We start from the raw sequence: 18892 nt of genomic DNA, 5'->3' as shown, positions 1-18892 counted from the left end.
TTCCCCGGCAGAGCATCTGGTGGATTCAAACCGTGCACCTCTGGGATTGTAGTTGCAGCTTCTTGCCACTAGGCCACCAGAGCTCCCCTCGTTTTATCTTTTTAGTGAAAGTTGTATTTGATCGTCTGGGTGACGAAATGGGAAGTATGAGCATCATGTTGTATGTTGTTGTTGTTAATTGCCACTGAGTCGAGCATGACTCATAGTGACTCCGTGAACAGAAGACCTAATGCCCTTCTATAACTATCATCATTTCTTTAAGTTCATAGAGTTTCCATAGGCATGTGATTTAGGAAGTGGATGCCTCTCCTGTTTCCAAACCTGTTTTACAACTCTGAACTCCACCAAACACTATCCACGTTGGGAAACCGTTAACGGCATTTCACACCCCAATGGCACAAGGTTCAGAATCACAGCAAACCCACATTACCTCAGTCAAGCAAACTGGCAAAAGAGTGATGTACAAAGTAGAAGAATGTTCCTCCAAAATAAACATCACTAGTCTCACTTAGCAGTGGATAGTTGTCATCAAGTCAGATACAACTCATACAACCCTATGAAGAAAAGACCAGAATTCTGTTCTATAATTAACCTCATTCCTTTATGTTGATAGAATCACTGTTGTATACTGAAGCATAATGTTTGTGTTGAAGAAACACACGACTGAGTTACAAGCTAAAGTAACTACTTTATGGGGTTTTTTTCTTAGCTCACTATTTTGTTTAAAATAATGTTCAACAGACAACTATGATTCTTGAGACTTGGATATTGGCCAGACATTTTTTCAGAAATGGACAAATTGAGTCTGATGCTTCTGTTGTTGTTGTTGTTATGTGCCATCGAGTCGCTTGCAACTCATAGCAACCCTATGTACCCCTATGTACAACAGCCCTAAACTCTGTTCTGTCCTATGCCAATCTCAACGTCTCTGACACACCCATCCTGATTACCCCAGTCACTGAATCAATCCAACTCCCAGAGGGCTTTGCCCTCCTGCGCCTGCCCTCCACCCTCCCAAGCATGACGTCCTTCTCCAAGGACTGGTCTCTCCTTACAGCATGACCAAAATATGTCAGATGAAGCCTCAGAATCCTTGCCTCCAAGGAGCAGTCCGGTTTAACCCTCTCCAGGACGAATCTGTTTTCTTAGCAGTCCATGGTACCCTCAATACTCTTCTCCAGCACTAAAGCTCAAAGGCATCAATTCTCCTTCTATCCTCCCTAGTCATTGTCCAACTCTCTGATGCATAACAAGTGATTGCAAAGACCATGCCTGTATCAGACGCACCTTAGTCTCCAGAGTGACACCATTGCTCTTCAGTACCCTGGAGAGGTCTAACAGCAGACTTTCACATCGCAGTACGTTTTTTGATTTCCTGGCTACTGGTGCCAAGAGTGTTGACCGTGGAGCCAAGCAGACTAAAGTTGTTAACAATCTCAATCTCTTATCCATCCATCCTGATGCTGCCAATTGGTCCAGTGGTGAAAAACTTCTGATGCTTCTAAGTAAAAAATTTTCTATGTTTGTTACCAATGATCATGTCGAGCTTGCAAGTAAAAGAATTTTGCAAAACATCTGTCACTGGGAGCTTGATTTGTCTAATGAAATCAGTGGTGACATTTTTAAAAGTCACTCTTAGTGTGAACATTTAAAATAACTGAATGATAAACCATTATTTCTCAAATGACCAGTGCATCAGATTATTAAGTAATGCACGAATAGGAGATCCATCCAAAGTAGTAGATCAATGCTTTGTAACGTAACAGAACAGAAACCTTGTTGTCATGGTTTCAGATATTGCGTTATAGCTAACCTTTAAAAAAACAACTGTTATTTGAATTTTCATGTAATATCAAAAAATATCCACAGTTATCTAGAAAATAGTTTCTCCTTTCTAGGTCCACATCCATGTGAGCCTCTATTTTAGTGAAAACAACATATTCCAAGAGATTAAAAATGCAGAAGTGGTTGTGAGCTTGCGTCTTTTCTAAAATGATTTGCAAAAACAGTGCCATTCTTTCCACTTTTTTTTTTCACTTTGAAAAAATAGAATTCTTTTTCAAAAAACGGTAATGTTAATGTTAATAGGTAATGGCTGTATTCAAGTCAGAAGCTATCCTGAGATCAGAAAGCTTGAGAAATAACTGATTTAATCACCGCGTGTTGGTAGATTTTAAAGTGCTGTCCAGTTTTTCATTATTTTTTTTTAATAATTTTAATGAGCATTTACAGAGATTTTGGATTTCCATTCATTCATTGCTGTACTTCTCTCCCTGCCCATCCCTCCCCCCACCCCCAGTTCGCTCCTCTCTTTCAGAAGTAAAAGAAACACTCCTTCCCTGGTACACAATCCCCCTGCACCCCTCCCACCGCCCCAAGTACATTCCACGATGCAACCTTAATTGTGGACTCCTGTGATAACCATAAGACCCTATCATGCATCGCTTTTAAATTATTCACTCCCTCATCTGTTTCAGTGCAGTATATATAGTTTATCCAGTTTTTCTCAGTCTTACCCCAACCCTGATATCAGTCCCATTTTACAACAGTAGCACCATGCAATATTTGTCCTCAGTTTTTCATTATTAAGACATTTCTGCAGTGCACATTTCCCCTTGCACACTGCTTGGTAGTGTGCGTTTGATATTTTCATAGACGTTGGAAGTACTGTGTGAAATGACAGGCACATTCCTCACTCACTTCTTGGCAGATCGCCTGCTGTCGGAGTTGGGCTAATTTCCCCTAGATGGTGAATGAGGGTATCCTTTGTGTAGTCATTAACACTGCCAGACTCGTGGATAAAAGATTTCTTATTTTTAAATGTCTGTGTTCTTCAAAAGCCTTTAGTATAATTAGATCGCTTTTCACGACGTTTAGCTATTTTTATTTCTTGTTTTGTAAATTTCGTGTGTGTATTTGCCCTTTTTAGCGTGTTGACCATCTTTTCCCCGTGAATTGGATGAGTTCTTAAGAAACATCGGCTCCCGATAGTCAGCAGTGCTGTCTGTAATTGTGCTTTCTCAGCTGCTTCTGATTTTATGTTGATCTAAAATGCTAAGCAGATTTCTGTGGGTTTTTTTCCATGTTGCCATATTTTATTCCTTTTCCCCCCTTTCTTTTTTGGCTTTTGGAATTCATGCAATATGTAGGCTTCACATACTCAAAATTATAAAAATATTTTCCTATATTTTCTTTTTCTGATTGATGGGTGATTTTCTTCTTTTTTAAAGCCTAGAAATGTGACAGCTTAATTTTAGGAGCAATCTAAACAGGATCTATAATTGTGTGATGGAAACGAATTGTGTCAGAATGAAATTTAAAGAGGATGAATCATTTAGGGGTGTGGTGTATCTTACACACACCTCCTTCCCCTCCAGCCCTCCCCACCTTAACCTACTAACCTTGGTGTTATCTTCCTTTTTGCTCTTTCTCTTTAGTTGCGGAAACGTGTCAAGCTTGAAGGGAAGGAACTTGAGGAATATTTGGAAAAAGAGAAGCTAAAGAAAGAGGCTGCGAAGAAACTCGAGCAGTCAAAAGAGTATGTTGCTTGCAGACAGGTTGTGAATTGAGATATGCAATTTGGGAAGAACTTACTTCAGTGTTTACAAGTGGTGGTGGTGGTGTTGTAGTACCATAGCATCAGAACCGACCCATAGCTGACCCTCCAGCGGGTTTTCAGAGGCAGTTAATCACACGGAAGGAGATTGCCCCTCCTCCCACAGAGCAGCTGGTGGCCTCCTCGAACTGTGCCTTCGGGAAGTTACCCAGTCGAAAATACTTAAACCTTCTTTTAACTTTATTACTTTTGTTAGGAAAGATGTATTTCACTCACTCATTGTCAAGTTGGAACCAACTCGTAGGTGACCCTCCAGTGGGTTTTCAGAGACTAAATCACATGGAAGGAAATTGTTCATCTTTCTGTGGAGAAGCAGCTGGTGGATTCGAACTGCCTGTCTTTGGGCTGGCAGTGCAACTCCTTACTCACTAGGCCACCAGAATTCCCTCAAAGGGTGCTAGAATACCAAATTGTCTCATTAATGTGCATTTACTGTGTATTAATGTTACATTTGACAAAATAGCAATCTAATACTGAATATCATTAATAATAAAAATTATTAGCAAAACGTAGTTTTCTAAATACCAACTCGTGATCTAGTGGAGATTGTGTGACTGTCATTTGTGTTGACTCCCTCAGGGCTGATATTGATTCCAGTGACGAGAGTGACGTTGAAGAAGACATTGACCAACCTTCAGCCCATAAGACCAAGCACGACCTGATGATGAAGGGCGAAGGCAGTCGGAAAGGAAGTTTCTTCAAACAGGCCAAGAAGTCTTATCCTATGTTTCCTGCCCCCGAGGAGAGAATTAAGTGGGATGAATATGGAGAGATTATCAAGTGTGTAAACATAGCAGAATTTCCTTCTTAAAAAGTTGGGGGCATAAGTTGTGCCAGTATCTGAATTGAGTGAATTTGCCATCCCTGCCCATTGTGGTCTTTGTTAGCTTTGAAGGTAGAGAATGTTTGGCCTTCAAAACCCTAAAAATTGAAACACTGAGGAGTATCTAGAGACTATGAAAGGAAAGGGGGAATTTTCTTACGAAGAGTTACAGTTGCAACAGCAGTAGGTTTAGGGTTTTGGTTATTGTGCTGGTTTGTTTGGTCTTTGTCTTTTTTTAATATGAAAGTTTCTAAAGATAGTCAAGGCTTTGTCCTTGAGAGATCAGGGACGTGATGGTGATGGTGATGGTGTGTGGGGAAGAGGCATGTCTCAAATAGCACTTCACCTACCTTTGGTTCCTAAAGGAAAGAGGGAGCATGAGTGAAGCCACGGAAAAGCTCTGAAGGCCACACCAGCTCCTGGAAAAATAGCCTCTGAGGACCCTGGTGTCCTGTGTGCAAATCCTCCAGCATCCCCTTGCCTTGTCGGTAGACGCCCAGCACCTTGGTACCAGTGTCCTTCCCATCCTGGCTCCTCCCTCTTTCTATTACCCCATCTCAGTCCCCCGCCCCCCCACTGCCTCCTCCTCTTCTGGAAGTTCCTCCTCCTCAATTTTCTCATGAAATGTCTTTGCTCATGTTTTCCTTCAGCCCTGCTCCCTCCCCATCAGGTGTCCAGGTTGTTGAGTCTGGCTCCACAAACCCCAGGAAACCTTTCCTTTGGATGCCTCTCCATCCCAGTAAGCCCTTCTCGGAACCTTCCAGAGTGCTGTCTTATGGCCCTAGTGGACTGACCATCAGGCTTGGTTATTTAATGAGCACTCCATTCTCTCCCTGGTCCTCCAAACTAATAGAAAAAAGCCCCAATTTAATTTGCTGACCACTGCACTTAACAAGTATCTTTTTAGACTATGGACAGTGTTCTTTAGCCTCAATTTCCTTATCTTAAAAATGAAGATAAGAATGAAATGAAGTTACACATTTTAAGGCACTTTACACAGTACCTGATTCACAGTAAATGCACTTGGTGATTGTTAACTGTTGCTATAGTTTACAGTGGAGAGAATTGGACTCCAAGGTTAAGAAGCTGTTGTAGAACTCTGGATGGTGGTAATAGAACCCCAGATTCGCAAAGAGAAATGTCAGCGTGTTTAGGTCTTAGGCAATTGTAGGAGGTTGGAGAGAAAATGTTACCAAATCACTTTTTAAAAAGCACATGAAGCCAAAACATAGCCCTGCTCCGCTAATTGAGGAAGATGTAGAGGTGGATGGCGTGTTGGTGGTTGGTAGGTGACCACAACTCATGGCAGGTGCCATTGAGGTGACTCTGACTCTTTGTGACCACATGAACAGGAGATTGCCTGTCAGCAACCTTGCCCTGTCCTAAGCCGTCCTCAGGTCTTTCAGGCCCTTGGCTGCAGTCCCTGTCAGTCCATCTCATTAAGGGTCTTCCCCTCTTTGGCTGACCTTCTACTTTTCCAGGCTTGCTGCTTTTCTCCAAGGGCTAGCCCCTCCTGACAACATGCCCGCGGTATGTGGGATGCAGTTTCACCATCTGCCTCTAAGGGGCACTGGTTGTCCTTCCTCCAAGCCAGATTGTTCTTTTGGCGGTCCATGTGGAGCTCCGGAATTAAAACAGGCTTGGAAGCAGGAGTGCCATCCACTTCCGAAATAGCTTGTCTCCGGAAACTCGGTGAACTTAGAGAAAAGGGGGAAGTTTTTTGTGTTCAAGACTTTCTTTCATAGGGTCACTATGAGTCATCTACAACTCGACGGCATTCACAGCAATAACAGCATGGGGTATTCAGTATTCTCCCCACTACCACAATCCAAAAGCTTCAGTTCTTCAGTCTTATTTAGTCATTGTTCAATTTACAGGTGCATATGAAGCAATTGAAACTACCGTGGCTTGGGTTAGTTACCTTCGCTTTTAAGCTGACATTCTTGCTCTTTTGCAATTTAAAAAGGTCCATGAGCAGATTTTCACAATGTGTCGCTTCTTGATTTTTTGACTGCTGCTTGTTGAGTGTTGACTGCAGATCCAAGTGAAATGAAATCCTTGATCACGTGCATCTTTTCTCCATTTATCATGATGTTGTCTCTTGTTCCAGTTGTGGGGATTTTCTTTTCCCTTTTTGCCCAGAGAAAGCAGATGGCTTTGGTAATGGTTTTGGTAATGTTTGCATATTACCAAGCTCCCGCCAAAGCCTTTCTCTTTATTTCACTGTCCTGTTAACAGCAATTTTACAACAATGAAATGAAGATCAAGGGTTGTGCAGGAGCTTGGTAATGTGCAAATGGAAAGACATCTGCTTTCTTTGGGTAAGAAGGAAAAATAATTGGCAGTTTTAAGGAAGTAAAAGGTCAGAGATTTGGAAGTACTGGGACTTGACCAAAAAAACCCCACTGATCCTGGGGAGAGGAGACTGGAAAGAAAGCAGGCCTAGGTGGCAAGTGCTACTTCATCTCTGTCATCAGCTTTCTGTGGCTTCTCTTAAGAGTTCTTGTGATCATCAACAACAGCAATAACGGAGTGGCTGTTGCCCTTCTCCGCTTGTGTGTACAGTATGTGTGGAATAAAAAAGGGAAGGTGGTTTTTTATAAAAAGTACTTGTGATATCCAGATGACCTGTTTAGGGCTTTTTCATGCTCCACGTGATTTTTGTTGAGAATAAACCCAGCAGAGCATACAGTTTCTCTGTGTATAATTCTGTGACTCGATTATATTCTTCAGGTTGTACAATCATTCTTAATTACTTTCCCAAATTGTTTCCTCCTCATCAATATGATCCCACTGCCCGTTAAGTTTCTTGTCTAAATCTTTCTTGTTGCTGTTAATTTGAGAATATAGAGAATAATATAGAGCATTCTTAAAATGCATAATGCTCAAGACAGACTGTGTTTTCTGGTTAATTGAAACTATTGTTTGAGTTTGAGAAGACTTCAGGAAATATTTTTGGTTTAAAGATTCTCTCAGAGCCAAAAGCATTCCACAGTGGTCCTGAAACAGTGGAGGCTATCATTTGATAATTGATGTTCTGAATTGTTTTATTAGATGTCAATCAATGAAATGTTGGAAAAAGAAGCCTAAAAATTAGGTCATTTGTTAGTCTGATGCAGTGCCTGGATGGTCTAGATGATTGATGTGCTTAACGCCTAACCAGGGTCGGGATTTGAATCCACCCATAGTTATCTTGGAAGAAAGGCCTGGCAGTCTACCTTTTCAAAAGTTAGTCCTTGTAAGCCCTGTGGAGCATAGTTCTGCTTTGACACACAGGTATTTGCCACGAGTTAGAGGTAATTTACGATATTAACACATTTTATGAATTAGCTATATAGAGATCATATAACATTATCTTGCTTGTTACTATTCTAATTGCAACCTTACTGCTGACAAGTTAGTTCTGAGGCTGTAAATCAAAGTGGGAAGAGGCTGCCTGTCTTTCTTCCTCAGAGCAACTGGTGGTTTTTGAACCACTGGAGATGCTCTTAGCAGTGCAGCTCATGGTGGACTCGGTCCAGAGCACACTACTACACTAACTAGAGATTTCTTTTTAGACCAGAGGATTTCCTCGTGCCAGAACTGCAAGCTACTGAAGAAGAAAAAAACAAACTAGAGTCTGGCTTGACAAACGGAGATGAACCCATGGATCAAGATTTATCTGATGTTCCTACTAAGTGTATTTCTACAACAGAGTCCATTGAAATAAAGTAAGTACTTGTGTGGCATTAGGGAATGGCATTTACAAGGTAAAATGAAAGACGCTGAATTTTACAAATTTACTTTGCTTAAAAGTAAAATCTCTTAGTAACCTTTAGTGTAAGCTTTAAAACTTTGGTTTCTTTTTCGAAGCAAAGCTCATAGCAAAGTGGTCTTTTCTCTTTGTTGAACATCAAAGCCGTCAAATGGGTGTGTGGGAAAGGTTGGCCATGAACTTGGACGTTTGTATATCATGAATCAATCTAGTAGTGCATCTCGCAGGTGTGTGCATTCCCTGCTTAAGCATCTCGAGTGCCTCCGAGGACCCCATGTTTTGGAATTACTGATGTGATCCACAGTCGCTATGGGGACACTTTGCCTGGGCACTTGCATAGTTAGTTAATCACACTGCTAAGTCGTCGTGGTCTGCTTCCCTCCCGTGTGTCCGCTCTTCCTTTTCCTTTGGTGGCCACAATAACTTGTTGGAATCTTGTGTAGTTCATCCAAAACCAAATGGTTTCTTCTCTAATTCTGTCACTTAGTAGATATTCTCTAGAGCTATGATCTAAATAAGATTTATTAATAATATAACACTTGCATATTCCTCAAATCCATGTTTTATTTACTGTATGTATTTCTTTCTGGTGAAGGCGGCCAGGAAAAAAAAAAAACTCTGCCTTCAGAATTGAATTCTAGTCATAAGTAAGCTTGAATAATCCTGTCTAATTACAGAGCCAGGGTTACATACATAGACTATGAAGGACGCTCTGATGGCGACTCCATTAAAAAAATCATTAACCAGATGAAACCCCGGCAGTTGATCATTGTCCACGGACCTCCAGAGGCCAGTCAGGATCTGGCCGAGTGCTGCCGCGCGTTTGGAGGGAAGGACATTAAAGTGTACATGCCAAAGCTGCATGAAACAGTTGATGCCACCAGCGAAACCCACATCTACCAGGTAAACACCCTGGTGTTTGAGCCGTGTAGAAAGAAAGGCTCGGATGCAGATGAGGAAAGACCCAGTAAGCGTGCAGTGATGAGGGAGACAGACATGGTCCTGCGCCCCGGCGGCTGCTGCATGCGTCACCTGTTACCTGTCTGCTAGGAGACATAGAGGGTGCCCCGAGAAGATAGAGGATGGGGAGGGCAACCCGAATTAGAAGGCCAGAAAAGACAAGAAACGAGGACTAATCTGAATCCTGACAGATGTCACTGTGGGTTGTTGGGGTGGAATAGGGTAGGGCAGAGAGGGGAGGAAAGAAGCTTCCAAGCGGTGGGGAGACTATCTAGAAGTTAAGAGAGTTGTTTTAAAAATGAGAGCATTTACATGTTTAGTAAAATCCACAGATGGCAGGATTCTGCTTGACATGGAAAATGGGTTAGGGAAGCATGCACAGAAAATAGGAAGAACACAGAAGAGAGATTGAGTAACACCAAGCTGGCCGTGGGAGGGTGTGAGAAGTGATGCTGGACAGGGCGTTGGAACTCGCCAGGTGGACACTCACTACCCTGGGTAGAGCATCCCAGGTGTCATTTCAAGAATGTGGAGGTGTGCAATCTCAGAGGTGCATGGTTTGACTCCACCAGACGCTCTGCTGGAGAAGGAGGAACGATCTCCTCCTGTACCAGTCAGATCTTGACGGTACACACACAAAATAATGAAATAAAATTTAAAAAAAAGAATGTGGAAGTGTGAAACTACATGGTGTATTTCAGAAAGTAGAAACAGTTCAGCACCCTTGAAGTACCCCGGGGTGGTCCTGTGCGTTAAGCATTGGGCTGCCAACTTAAAAAGTTTGCTGGTTCAAATCCACCAGCCTCTCTGCTGGGGAAGGGTGAGGTGGTCTGCTTGCAGGACCATGGCCAGCCTCGGACACCCTGTGGAGCACTTCTGCTGGGTCCCCCAGGGTCTCTGTGAGTTGGTACCTGGCCACTGGCAGTGGGTAGGAAGCACATCAAGTATTAGAGGGGCGACCTTACCGTGGTTCTCCGCCCTGACTGCGTGTGAGTCATCTCAGGAGCTCTGAAGCGTGCTGGACCCTCAGTGCCCCTTCTTACCCCACCAGCTGTCTGAGGATCACTGGAGGTGAGGCCTCGGTGTCAATGTCTTTTTTTACATTTTCATGTAATTCTAATGTACAGTCAGGTAAGAATCATGGCTTAGAAAGTAGGTGAAAGTAGGTTTTCAAATTTGTATGCACTTTATTAGTTAGAAGAGGGTGGATTCTATGTCATCTGTTGCTGTGCTTTACAGTCTGGCTTTTCCTTCTCCCCCATGTCTTTGTATTTCTAGGTGAGATTGAAAGACTCGCTCGTGAGTTCGCTTCAGTTTTGTAAGGCAAAGGATGCTGAACTGGCATGGATCGATGGTGTCCTGGACATGCGGGTCTCCAAGGTGGACACGGGGGTGATTTTAGAGGAAGGAGAACTGAAGGATGATGGAGAAGACGCGGAAATGCAAGTGGAGGCTTCCTCGGACTCCAGCGTCATCGCCCAGCAGAAGGCCATGAAAAGTCTGTTTGGTGACGACGAGAAGGAGACAGGCGAAGAAAGCGAGGTCATCCCTACCCTGGAGCCGCTGCCGCCCCATGAGGTAGAGTGTGGCCGGAGCTCGTGGTGCCCATCCCCCTCGTTTCCCTGCATGCGTTTAACCATTTAATGACGGTCAGGCGGGCTGATTGAGGGAGCCTTCGTTCCTCTGTGTGTATGTGGATTGAGATACATAAGTACACAGAAGTTCTGGGTCACTGTAAAGTATGGCACGCGCATGATAGATTTCTTTAAACAGAAATCCTTTGGCAAATCCTCTGACAGGGTAGTATATCATCATTTCATAATTCTTTTTTTTTTTAAGGTGGTTTTTCTCCAGTGCCGATGGACGAGAGTCCACCTACATTTTTGCCCCCTTCCTTTTGTGTACTGTTGAATCAGATCTGACTGGCACAGGAGGAGATTTCCCCTCCTTCTCCGGGGGAGCATCTGGTGGATTCGAACTGCATGCCTTTGAGATTGCGGTGCAGCTTCTTACCACTTGGCCTCCAGAGCTCCCTCACAAATTTATTCTTAAGTATAAAGTTTGATGATTGTGAGAATTGTCCTCCTACTTCCAACCAAGCGCTTCCCCCTCCCCCCTGTCCAAGAATATCATATTCTTGATTTTAGCTTAGTTCAAGTTGCTTTTGTTCCAGCCAGAACAGTTTTGTTACGTATAAATATAATTCTAGTCCTGCCTGGTATTTCTCTGCTCTCAAGAGCTACTAATTAGCACAGATTGCAGTTGTATGTGTATGATTTCAATTCATTGATATTAAACTTGATTGTTAGGGTCCTCTGTGCAAGCCAAAGGCGTCTTGAGTCCTGCTAGAAATGAGCAGTAGACAGCTTTGGATTCCTGACTAGGACAGTTTTTTTGAAGTTGGGAAGAGAGACTCGGGCTCGACACACAGTGACTCTCCATCGGGTTTGTGAGGCTGAAATCACAGCAGGAGGAGATGACCCATCTTCCTGTCTCAAAGCTGCTGGTGGATTTGAACTGCCAGAGACGTGCAGCCTTTGGGTTAGCAGTAACTCTCACTACCCACTCAGCCGAGGAACTGTCGCTCTTCAGTCTCAGAGCAGCAGTATTAAGTTGAACTTTTTGATTCTAAATCCATTGGCATCCATTGCGTTGGCTCTGAGGAGGGAGGGAAAATGGAAACAAGGTGAAGAGATGATTATTCTCTGAACACAGCAAAGGACTAGATTCTAGAAAAAGTCCTAGTTCTCCTCTGCCTATGGGTCCTCTGGTTAACTCATTAGGCAGATGGGTGTCTGGCGAGCATAGGGCATGGTCTGGTGTGTCCTTGGGGTTAGGAGCCATGACTGTAGTGCAGACTGTGAAACATGAGAACATGGGAAGGGCTTTGTGATGGTAAGTAAGGACGTAAAATTCAGTCACTCCTTGCAATGGGATTCACCACCTTGACACGACCTGTCAGAGAACCACGGGGAATCATAGAGCATATCGTAGAGATGGTGTGTTAGGATCATTAAGTATCTATCTGCTGGCTTTTTCCTCCTCCTTCGACCTTTGCTCAGGTTCCCGGACATCAGTCAGTTTTCATGAATGAACCGAGGCTGTCAGACTTCAAGCAAGTCCTCCTCCGGGAGGGGATCCAGGCTGAGTTTGTTGGTGGAGTCCTTGTTTGCAATAATCAAGTGGCGGTCCGCCGAGTAAGTATGCTCACAGTGTGGGCCTCCAGTGACCTGTCATTTGGGGTTCTGTCATTCAGACGTGGTCATCTCACAAAACTGAGACCAATACTTCCTACACAGAGTGATGACCTTGGAGGCCGGGAGACTGACTCTCAAAGAAATGATAGATCATTTTACTGTAAATTTTTTTTTTTATTTGAAGTCTCTGACATTTATGTCTATGAAAAATTCATGACTTGAATATTATATCCAGATTCTATGAGTCAGAGCAGTCTATTCCCTGGCCAATCATAAAGTAATTTATTTAATATATTTTGGTTATTATAGCTGCATATTAATGAATAGAAAATGAACTTTCCCCCCCCTTCTTTTGATTTCTAGACGGAAACTGGCCGCATTGGATTAGAAGGCTGCCTGTGTCAAGATTTTTATAGGATAAGGGATCTTTTATATGACCAGTATGCCATTGTATAAAGGACAGGATGTCAAAAAGTATCTGCTGTTTGACCTTTTGAAGAAAAAAGAAATTCTTATCTTATTGTAAGATGTTGCTTTTTTTTTCTTTTGGGTTTTGTAACATACAAAAAGGATCATCCAGAAAAAACCTGATGTGTTAGATTTTTAAAAAATGTAAATAGAGACAATTTTGCTGATGTCAAATGAGCATTCTACCTTTCAGCTTTTGGCATGGTGTAGAGGCCCTTTACAAGTGTAGACCCCAGGAGGTGAAGGTAATCTGTTTCCTCAACAGACTTCTTACTCCAAGAGGGGCTTTTTACTTGAATAAAATAATGCAAACTTAGCAAACCAGTTCATGGCCTCAAGGAAACATGCTTGCATGCATTCTTGTAAGTCACTCAGAAAAGATGTACTACTGACAGCAAAACTGATAGAACCGTTTCTGGAGGTCTATCTACTAAAGAAACAAAACCCCAGACGTTCCGTGGCTGTGCGCTAGAACTCACTGTGGCGTTCTGATGCGTGGCTGTTTTCCGGCGGAGCCTTGCCGGCTCCCGCCTCTGTCTCATTCCATGATGGCTTACACTGGTGCATAACTGCATGCAAAAGGCATTTACACTTCTCCACTTCTTCTCATACTGAGATTCTTGTTGTTTTATCTGGATCCTAACACGGTCACTCGAATAGACATACTTTGAAAGGATTCCTAGTGTGCTGTCATCTGAAGGTTTCTGCCTGTGTTTGAGGTGTCTCTGAACTGCCCGACTGTGTTCAAGAAAACAGATAAATACTGAGCCTCACACTTTGATCAGAGAGCAGGACAGTTTCAGGAAAAGGCACACATTTTCTCATCTTCTACACTTGCCCTCACCTGACCAAATGATGGCTGGGTTTTTAGATCCATGACTACAGAAGGTAACTGGAGTTGGAGAAGGTCATCTTTCCCTGGGTTAATGTCTTTCTTGCAGTCAGCAGCCTTTCTATATTTGTATGCAAAAGAATAAAAACTGTATACAGTTTACATTGAACTTAAGAAATGAAAACCAAAGGAGCTCTGGTGGCCTAGTGGCAAAGAACTGCGCTGCAAACCCCAAAGACCTGCAGTTCAAATCCACCAGATGCTCTGCTGGAGAAGGAGGGGCAGTGTCCTTTGGTGCCAGTCAGATCCAACTCAACAACAACAAATGAAAACCAACTCGTCCTTTTGTAATCTCTTGATTCTCTTTAAAGAAGCCACTTAACCGAGGCAGACCTTGATGTTTATTTCTTAAGGATCTAAACCGTCCTTTTTACACTTAGCATCTTTAGGAGGATCCGTCTTTAACTTGCAGTGGAACTGTGGACAGTAACAACTCGGAATACTGGAATTACTCTCGTTCTATTTAGGATCTTCACAAACCTTTTTGTTGTGGATTATAGTCCTATTGTAGAGTTTATAACCTTCTGATGCTGATACAGGAAAATGTCATAAAAGATGCCTACTCGGATGATCCTATTTCTTGTTGTAGAGCTTTGAAAATTTCCCCATTTAAACTCCTTACTGTATAGAGTAAGCCTGGAGTCCTGTTTATGTTCCAGTGGAGAGGAAATCTGCATTTGTTTGCTGGTTCAAAGTTTCCGGCTAGTACATGCTACATTTTAGTACTGTTACTGAAGGTTGTTTCTTGCGTGACCTTTTTATTGTCTTATGAATGGGAGTTAAATCTTCAAGCACAGTTTGAAGGTGACTGTGGTCATAACTCAGGTCAGTACAGGAGCAGTACTTTGGCTTGTTTCTAGGTGGCAGTATTACTAAAATATCTAGAATGGAGACATTTGTTTGAGCCTCAGTTGCTTATGAAAAAATAGAAACTGTAATAAAAGGACTAGATAGGAAATCATGAACTTAAAGGGACCTCCAGATCTTTATTGTTTAAAAGCAGGAATAAATGCCAGTGGACCGTCTGCTGGTATTTATAACTAATGTAGTTGAAAAGACATTTGACGGTGTCCTTCCGTGCAGTGGTCTATAAAGGTCAGTTAGCTCTTCACAGAAGACGTTTATGTTCACACACCAAGGGGAAGCTGGGGCAAGAAGGGAGGGAGGCCACTTCCTGAGCGTAGCCTGCCACTGTTTCGAAGAAGAGATAAACTCGCATACCATCAACACCTTCCCATTCACATTGCATTCTGATGGTTTTCGGTTGAGTGAGAGAGTGTTGCCACCATCACCATTGGCTGATCCCAGAACGTTTTTACGAACCCGGAAAGAAACCCTGCAGGAGAATTCGTGATCCCCCCAACCCCCCAACGGCCTCTGGCAGCCGCTCGTGTATCGATTTGTCTCTTCTGGACGGTTCACGGAACAGAACTGCACATGTGTGGCTCTTGGGTCCGACTCCTGGCCCTTGGCTTGATGCTTTTAGGGTTCATGCATTTAGCGTACGTCAGTACCTCATGCTTTTCTGGGGCTGCATGGTATTCAGCCGCTTGCTTCGTCTATCACTCAGCCTCTGATGGGCATTTGGGTAGTTTCTACTTTTATGAACATATGAACATTCATATATACATTTATGATTTGTTATTTGACAGGTCCCCTGATTATCTCAGCACTTCCTTTCTGGTACCCCAGCATGGCTTATATTTTCCCAGCCTCACTCTAATCAGCCATTTACCAAGGAAGGCTGGGGCAACGCAATGGAACACGGCTTCTCGACACCAGGAGCTGGGTGGTGGCTTGTGGTCATTTGCCTCCGTGCTGTCGTATTTCCACACTATGGTAGAGTAGGAATCTGGACTCCTAATCCTTCATATGTTCGGTTCTTTGTTCAGCTGCCCTGGAAGGAAGTGAGCGGCGCCTCCCTATGGGGCTGACACTGCTCCAGCACCCTCTGCTCCTGGCTCCTGCGAGGGTAGTTTCCTGACCCTCCCAGTGAATGGGAACACCTGCCCATTGAACCCCACAGAGTACTCCGTCACCACCCCCACCCCATCCCCGCCAGGCACCTTTAACTGAAAGGGCAACACCAAAGCATGCTCCGGCTTCCACTGTGATGGAGCAGTGGGGAAATGAGTGTCGGTCCCGAAGGCTTCTACTTTGAAAGGGACTGTCCAGCTTTTTGGTATTTGTTTTGACGATTTTGTTAAAACATTTTCTCTTTACTTTTTACTTTATAATTAAACCTTGTACATAATATTTAAGCAAGCACTGGACAAAATAATGAACATCGTAGAGTGTGAGGCGTAGTGGAAGAAAGTAGGTAAAAGAAGGCAGTTTCAGCCAGTCTTGAGGGGAATGGTTAATAACCATGGCAGAACCACACTGTGGTGATCTTAATCCAAAATGCTCTCTGAGCTGAAACACATTAGCAGTTAAAGGTCTTAAACTCTTATTTTAATAATATTTTATAACTTCCTTGCATAAAACTTTACCTCTAAGTTCATTGGATCTTTTGTCCCTTGAATGCTTAAATTTTAGGAGTATTAGGACCTAGTTCACCGAAGGACTCTTTATGAAACAATTATTCTTCAGTCTGAACACTTGTAATGGGAGGAATTCCTTGGTCAACTTAGAATAAAGTCGATTTATATAACAAATGTGGTTAACCTGTACAATAATCATTATAACTTGTGAGACAATGGCGTCTATGATAAAGACCACTTTCAGTTTTATAGATTTGATTCATGTAATGGAAATAATTGCTTCTGTGTTTTTTTCACTCAACAATGGGCTCCTGGCAAGAGTAGCAGAGACTGAGCATGTCCGTGCCCTGAATACGAGCTCCTAGCCTGGTCTCTTGTAACCATGGCAGTTGTGGGCAGTGTGGTTCCTGTTGAGTTACCTTGACTCCTAGTGACCCATGAACAACAGATCGGCCCCTGCCCTATCCTGTGCTGTCCTCATCATCTTGGATATACTTGAGCCCATTGTTATAGTCAGTGAGACGGTCCATCTTGGTGAGGGCCTTCCTTTGTGACCCTGACCTTCCGTGTTCACAAGCACGATGTCTTCCCAAGGACTGGCCCTTCCTAACAACGTGTCTAAATTATACGAATATGAGGCAAAGTTTCACCATCCTTGCCTCTGTGGAGCACTCTGGTTGCACTTTCTCTAAGACCTATTTGCTCTTTTGGCAGTCTGTGGGATATTCAGTACTCTTTCCAGTACCATATCTCAAAGGCATTAATGGTTCTTTTATCATCCTTATTTATTGTCCAACTTTCATGCAGTTGAAAAGAACATGGCTTGAATCAAGTGCACCTTAATCTTTAAATGCAGTTGAAAAGAACATGGCTTGAATCAAGTGCACCTTAATCTTTAAAGTGACAACATTGCTCTTGTCTTTTGGAGAGGTCTCAGACAGAGGAGCCAGATGCTCTGGCTACACCTGCCAGAGGAGCCAGGTGCCTCCCATAGCATGGTATTTGTACGTTTGCTTGTTTTTATGGTGTGCTCTTAGGGGTTGTTATGTGCCGTCAAGTTGCTTGCAACTTATAGCTACCCTCTACAACGGCCCTGAAACCTACACTATCCTGTGCCAACTTTACTGTCTCTGACACATCTACCGTCATTATGACAGTCACTGAATCAATCCATCTCATCTAGGTTCTTTTCTCTCTGTCACTCCACCCTTCCAAGCATAATGGCCTGGTCCCTCCTTGTAACATGCCCAAAGTATGTTAGATGAAGCCTCAGAATCCTTGCCTCTAAGGAGCAGGCTGGCTTCACCCTCTCTAGAATGAACCTGCTTCTTTTCCTGGCAGTCTATGGGTTATTCAACACTTTTTCGGCACCACAGCTCAAAGGCATCAATTCTCTATCATTCCTAGTCATCCAGCTCTCTGACGCTAGCAAGCATTTGTGAAGACTGTTGCCTGGATCAGGCGCACCTTAGTCTCCAGACTGACATTGTTGCTCTTCAGTACTCCAGAGCGGTCCCTGACAGCTGACTTAGGGATACAATACTTGTTAGTTTCTTTTATTGGGAGAGTGATTTGCATGTTGCTGCGTATTTTCTAGCTTGGATATGAGTGTGTGCGCGTGTTTATCGTTGACTCTTAGGAGTACAGCACTTGTCTGTCTGTTTGCTGTCCTGCAGTGTCTTTGTGTGAGGCTGTGCCACTGTATTTCAGGTACCAGCAGGGTCACTCGTAGTGGGCAGATTTCAGCAGAGCTTCCAAGTTAAGACTAGGAAGCAGGACTGGCCCTCCACTTCAGAAGTAACAGGCTTTTGAAAATCCTATGAACAATGGAGGAATACAGAGGATGGTTTCTCTGTAAAATCCCCCTTTAAAGATGAGGAAACAGCACCTGGTAGTCTGACGTTAGTCTTCCAATTCTCATACAGAATTGTGTGATATTAGGGGCTGTTCAGTTGACTCCGAGGTAATTTTAGTATATTTTCAGTTAGAGTTCTATTGTTTTGAGCAAAAGAAACTGACTGGCTAACTTAGGAAAAAAGGTTTATTGACACTACGTGAAGCAGCTATGGGGTCCAGGCCTTAGGACCCAACAGACTTTCAAGGCACTATCACAGGAACAGCTCTGGTGGCCTAGTGGTAAGAAGCTGCACTGCAGTCCCAATGTTATGTGGTTCAAATCTACCAGCTGCCCCGCAAGAGAAGGATTGGCATTCTCCTCCCATGCCATTTACTGCCTCTGAAAGCCCCCAGGTCGGTTCTGACTCAACACTGTAACGTCATCATCATCACAGTAATAAACCAACCATAACTCAAGGTCTTCAAGAGACCAGGTCATGAGAAAGCCGGGCTTTGATTGTGGGCCCAGTCCAGAGCTGCAAGGATGCACACCTGGACTGTCTTACCAATCTTAGAAGCAGTAGTGGAGCTCTCCACAAGCAGTTGAGCTTTCCTCAGAGGTTGGAAGAACACATGCTGGGAAGTGAAAACAACTGTAGGCCTCCGACCCCACCCCAAAGAAAATGGAGGAGTGTAGGCTCTGGATCAGGCTTCCAATGCTGTCCACCACTTTGTTGTTGTTGTTGCTTACACTTTATTACATCAGATGGGCTTTGGGGGACAGTGGGGCGCACTCAGTCCTTCTTGGCAGCCACCTTCCTCATGGCGACCAGGATGTTGCTGAGTTCTCGCTTCCTCTTGGC

At 43.5% G+C, this 18892-nt stretch overlaps 1 protein-coding gene across 1 annotated transcript in view; it reads left to right on the top strand.

Annotated features, from left to right (window-relative positions):
- The window catches only part of CPSF2 (cleavage and polyadenylation specific factor 2, 100kDa), a 23970-nt gene extending 10828 nt beyond the window's left edge, over positions 1 to 13142 (top strand). The window contains exons 8-14 of the mRNA XM_006879113.1: positions 3438 to 3538; positions 4196 to 4396; positions 7997 to 8149; positions 8871 to 9096; positions 10432 to 10731; positions 12216 to 12350; positions 12714 to 13142. Of these exons, the coding sequence (XP_006879175.1) occupies positions 3438 to 3538; positions 4196 to 4396; positions 7997 to 8149; positions 8871 to 9096; positions 10432 to 10731; positions 12216 to 12350; positions 12714 to 12806 (1209 nt within the window). The 3' untranslated portion in view covers positions 12807 to 13142. The remainder of the gene's footprint in view (positions 1 to 3437; positions 3539 to 4195; positions 4397 to 7996; positions 8150 to 8870; positions 9097 to 10431; positions 10732 to 12215; positions 12351 to 12713) is intronic.
- Positions 13143 to 18892: the final 5750 nt, after the last annotated feature.

The sequence above is a fragment of the Elephantulus edwardii genome, unplaced genomic scaffold (assembly GCF_000299155.1).
Source record: "Elephantulus edwardii isolate Elephantulus edwardi_28Jun2011 unplaced genomic scaffold, EleEdw1.0 scaffold00002, whole genome shotgun sequence".
Taxonomy (NCBI): Eukaryota; Metazoa; Chordata; class Mammalia; order Macroscelidea; family Macroscelididae; genus Elephantulus; species Elephantulus edwardii.
Note: the sequence above shows the minus strand (reverse complement) of the source record. Positions and strands in the feature narration are given on the sequence as shown.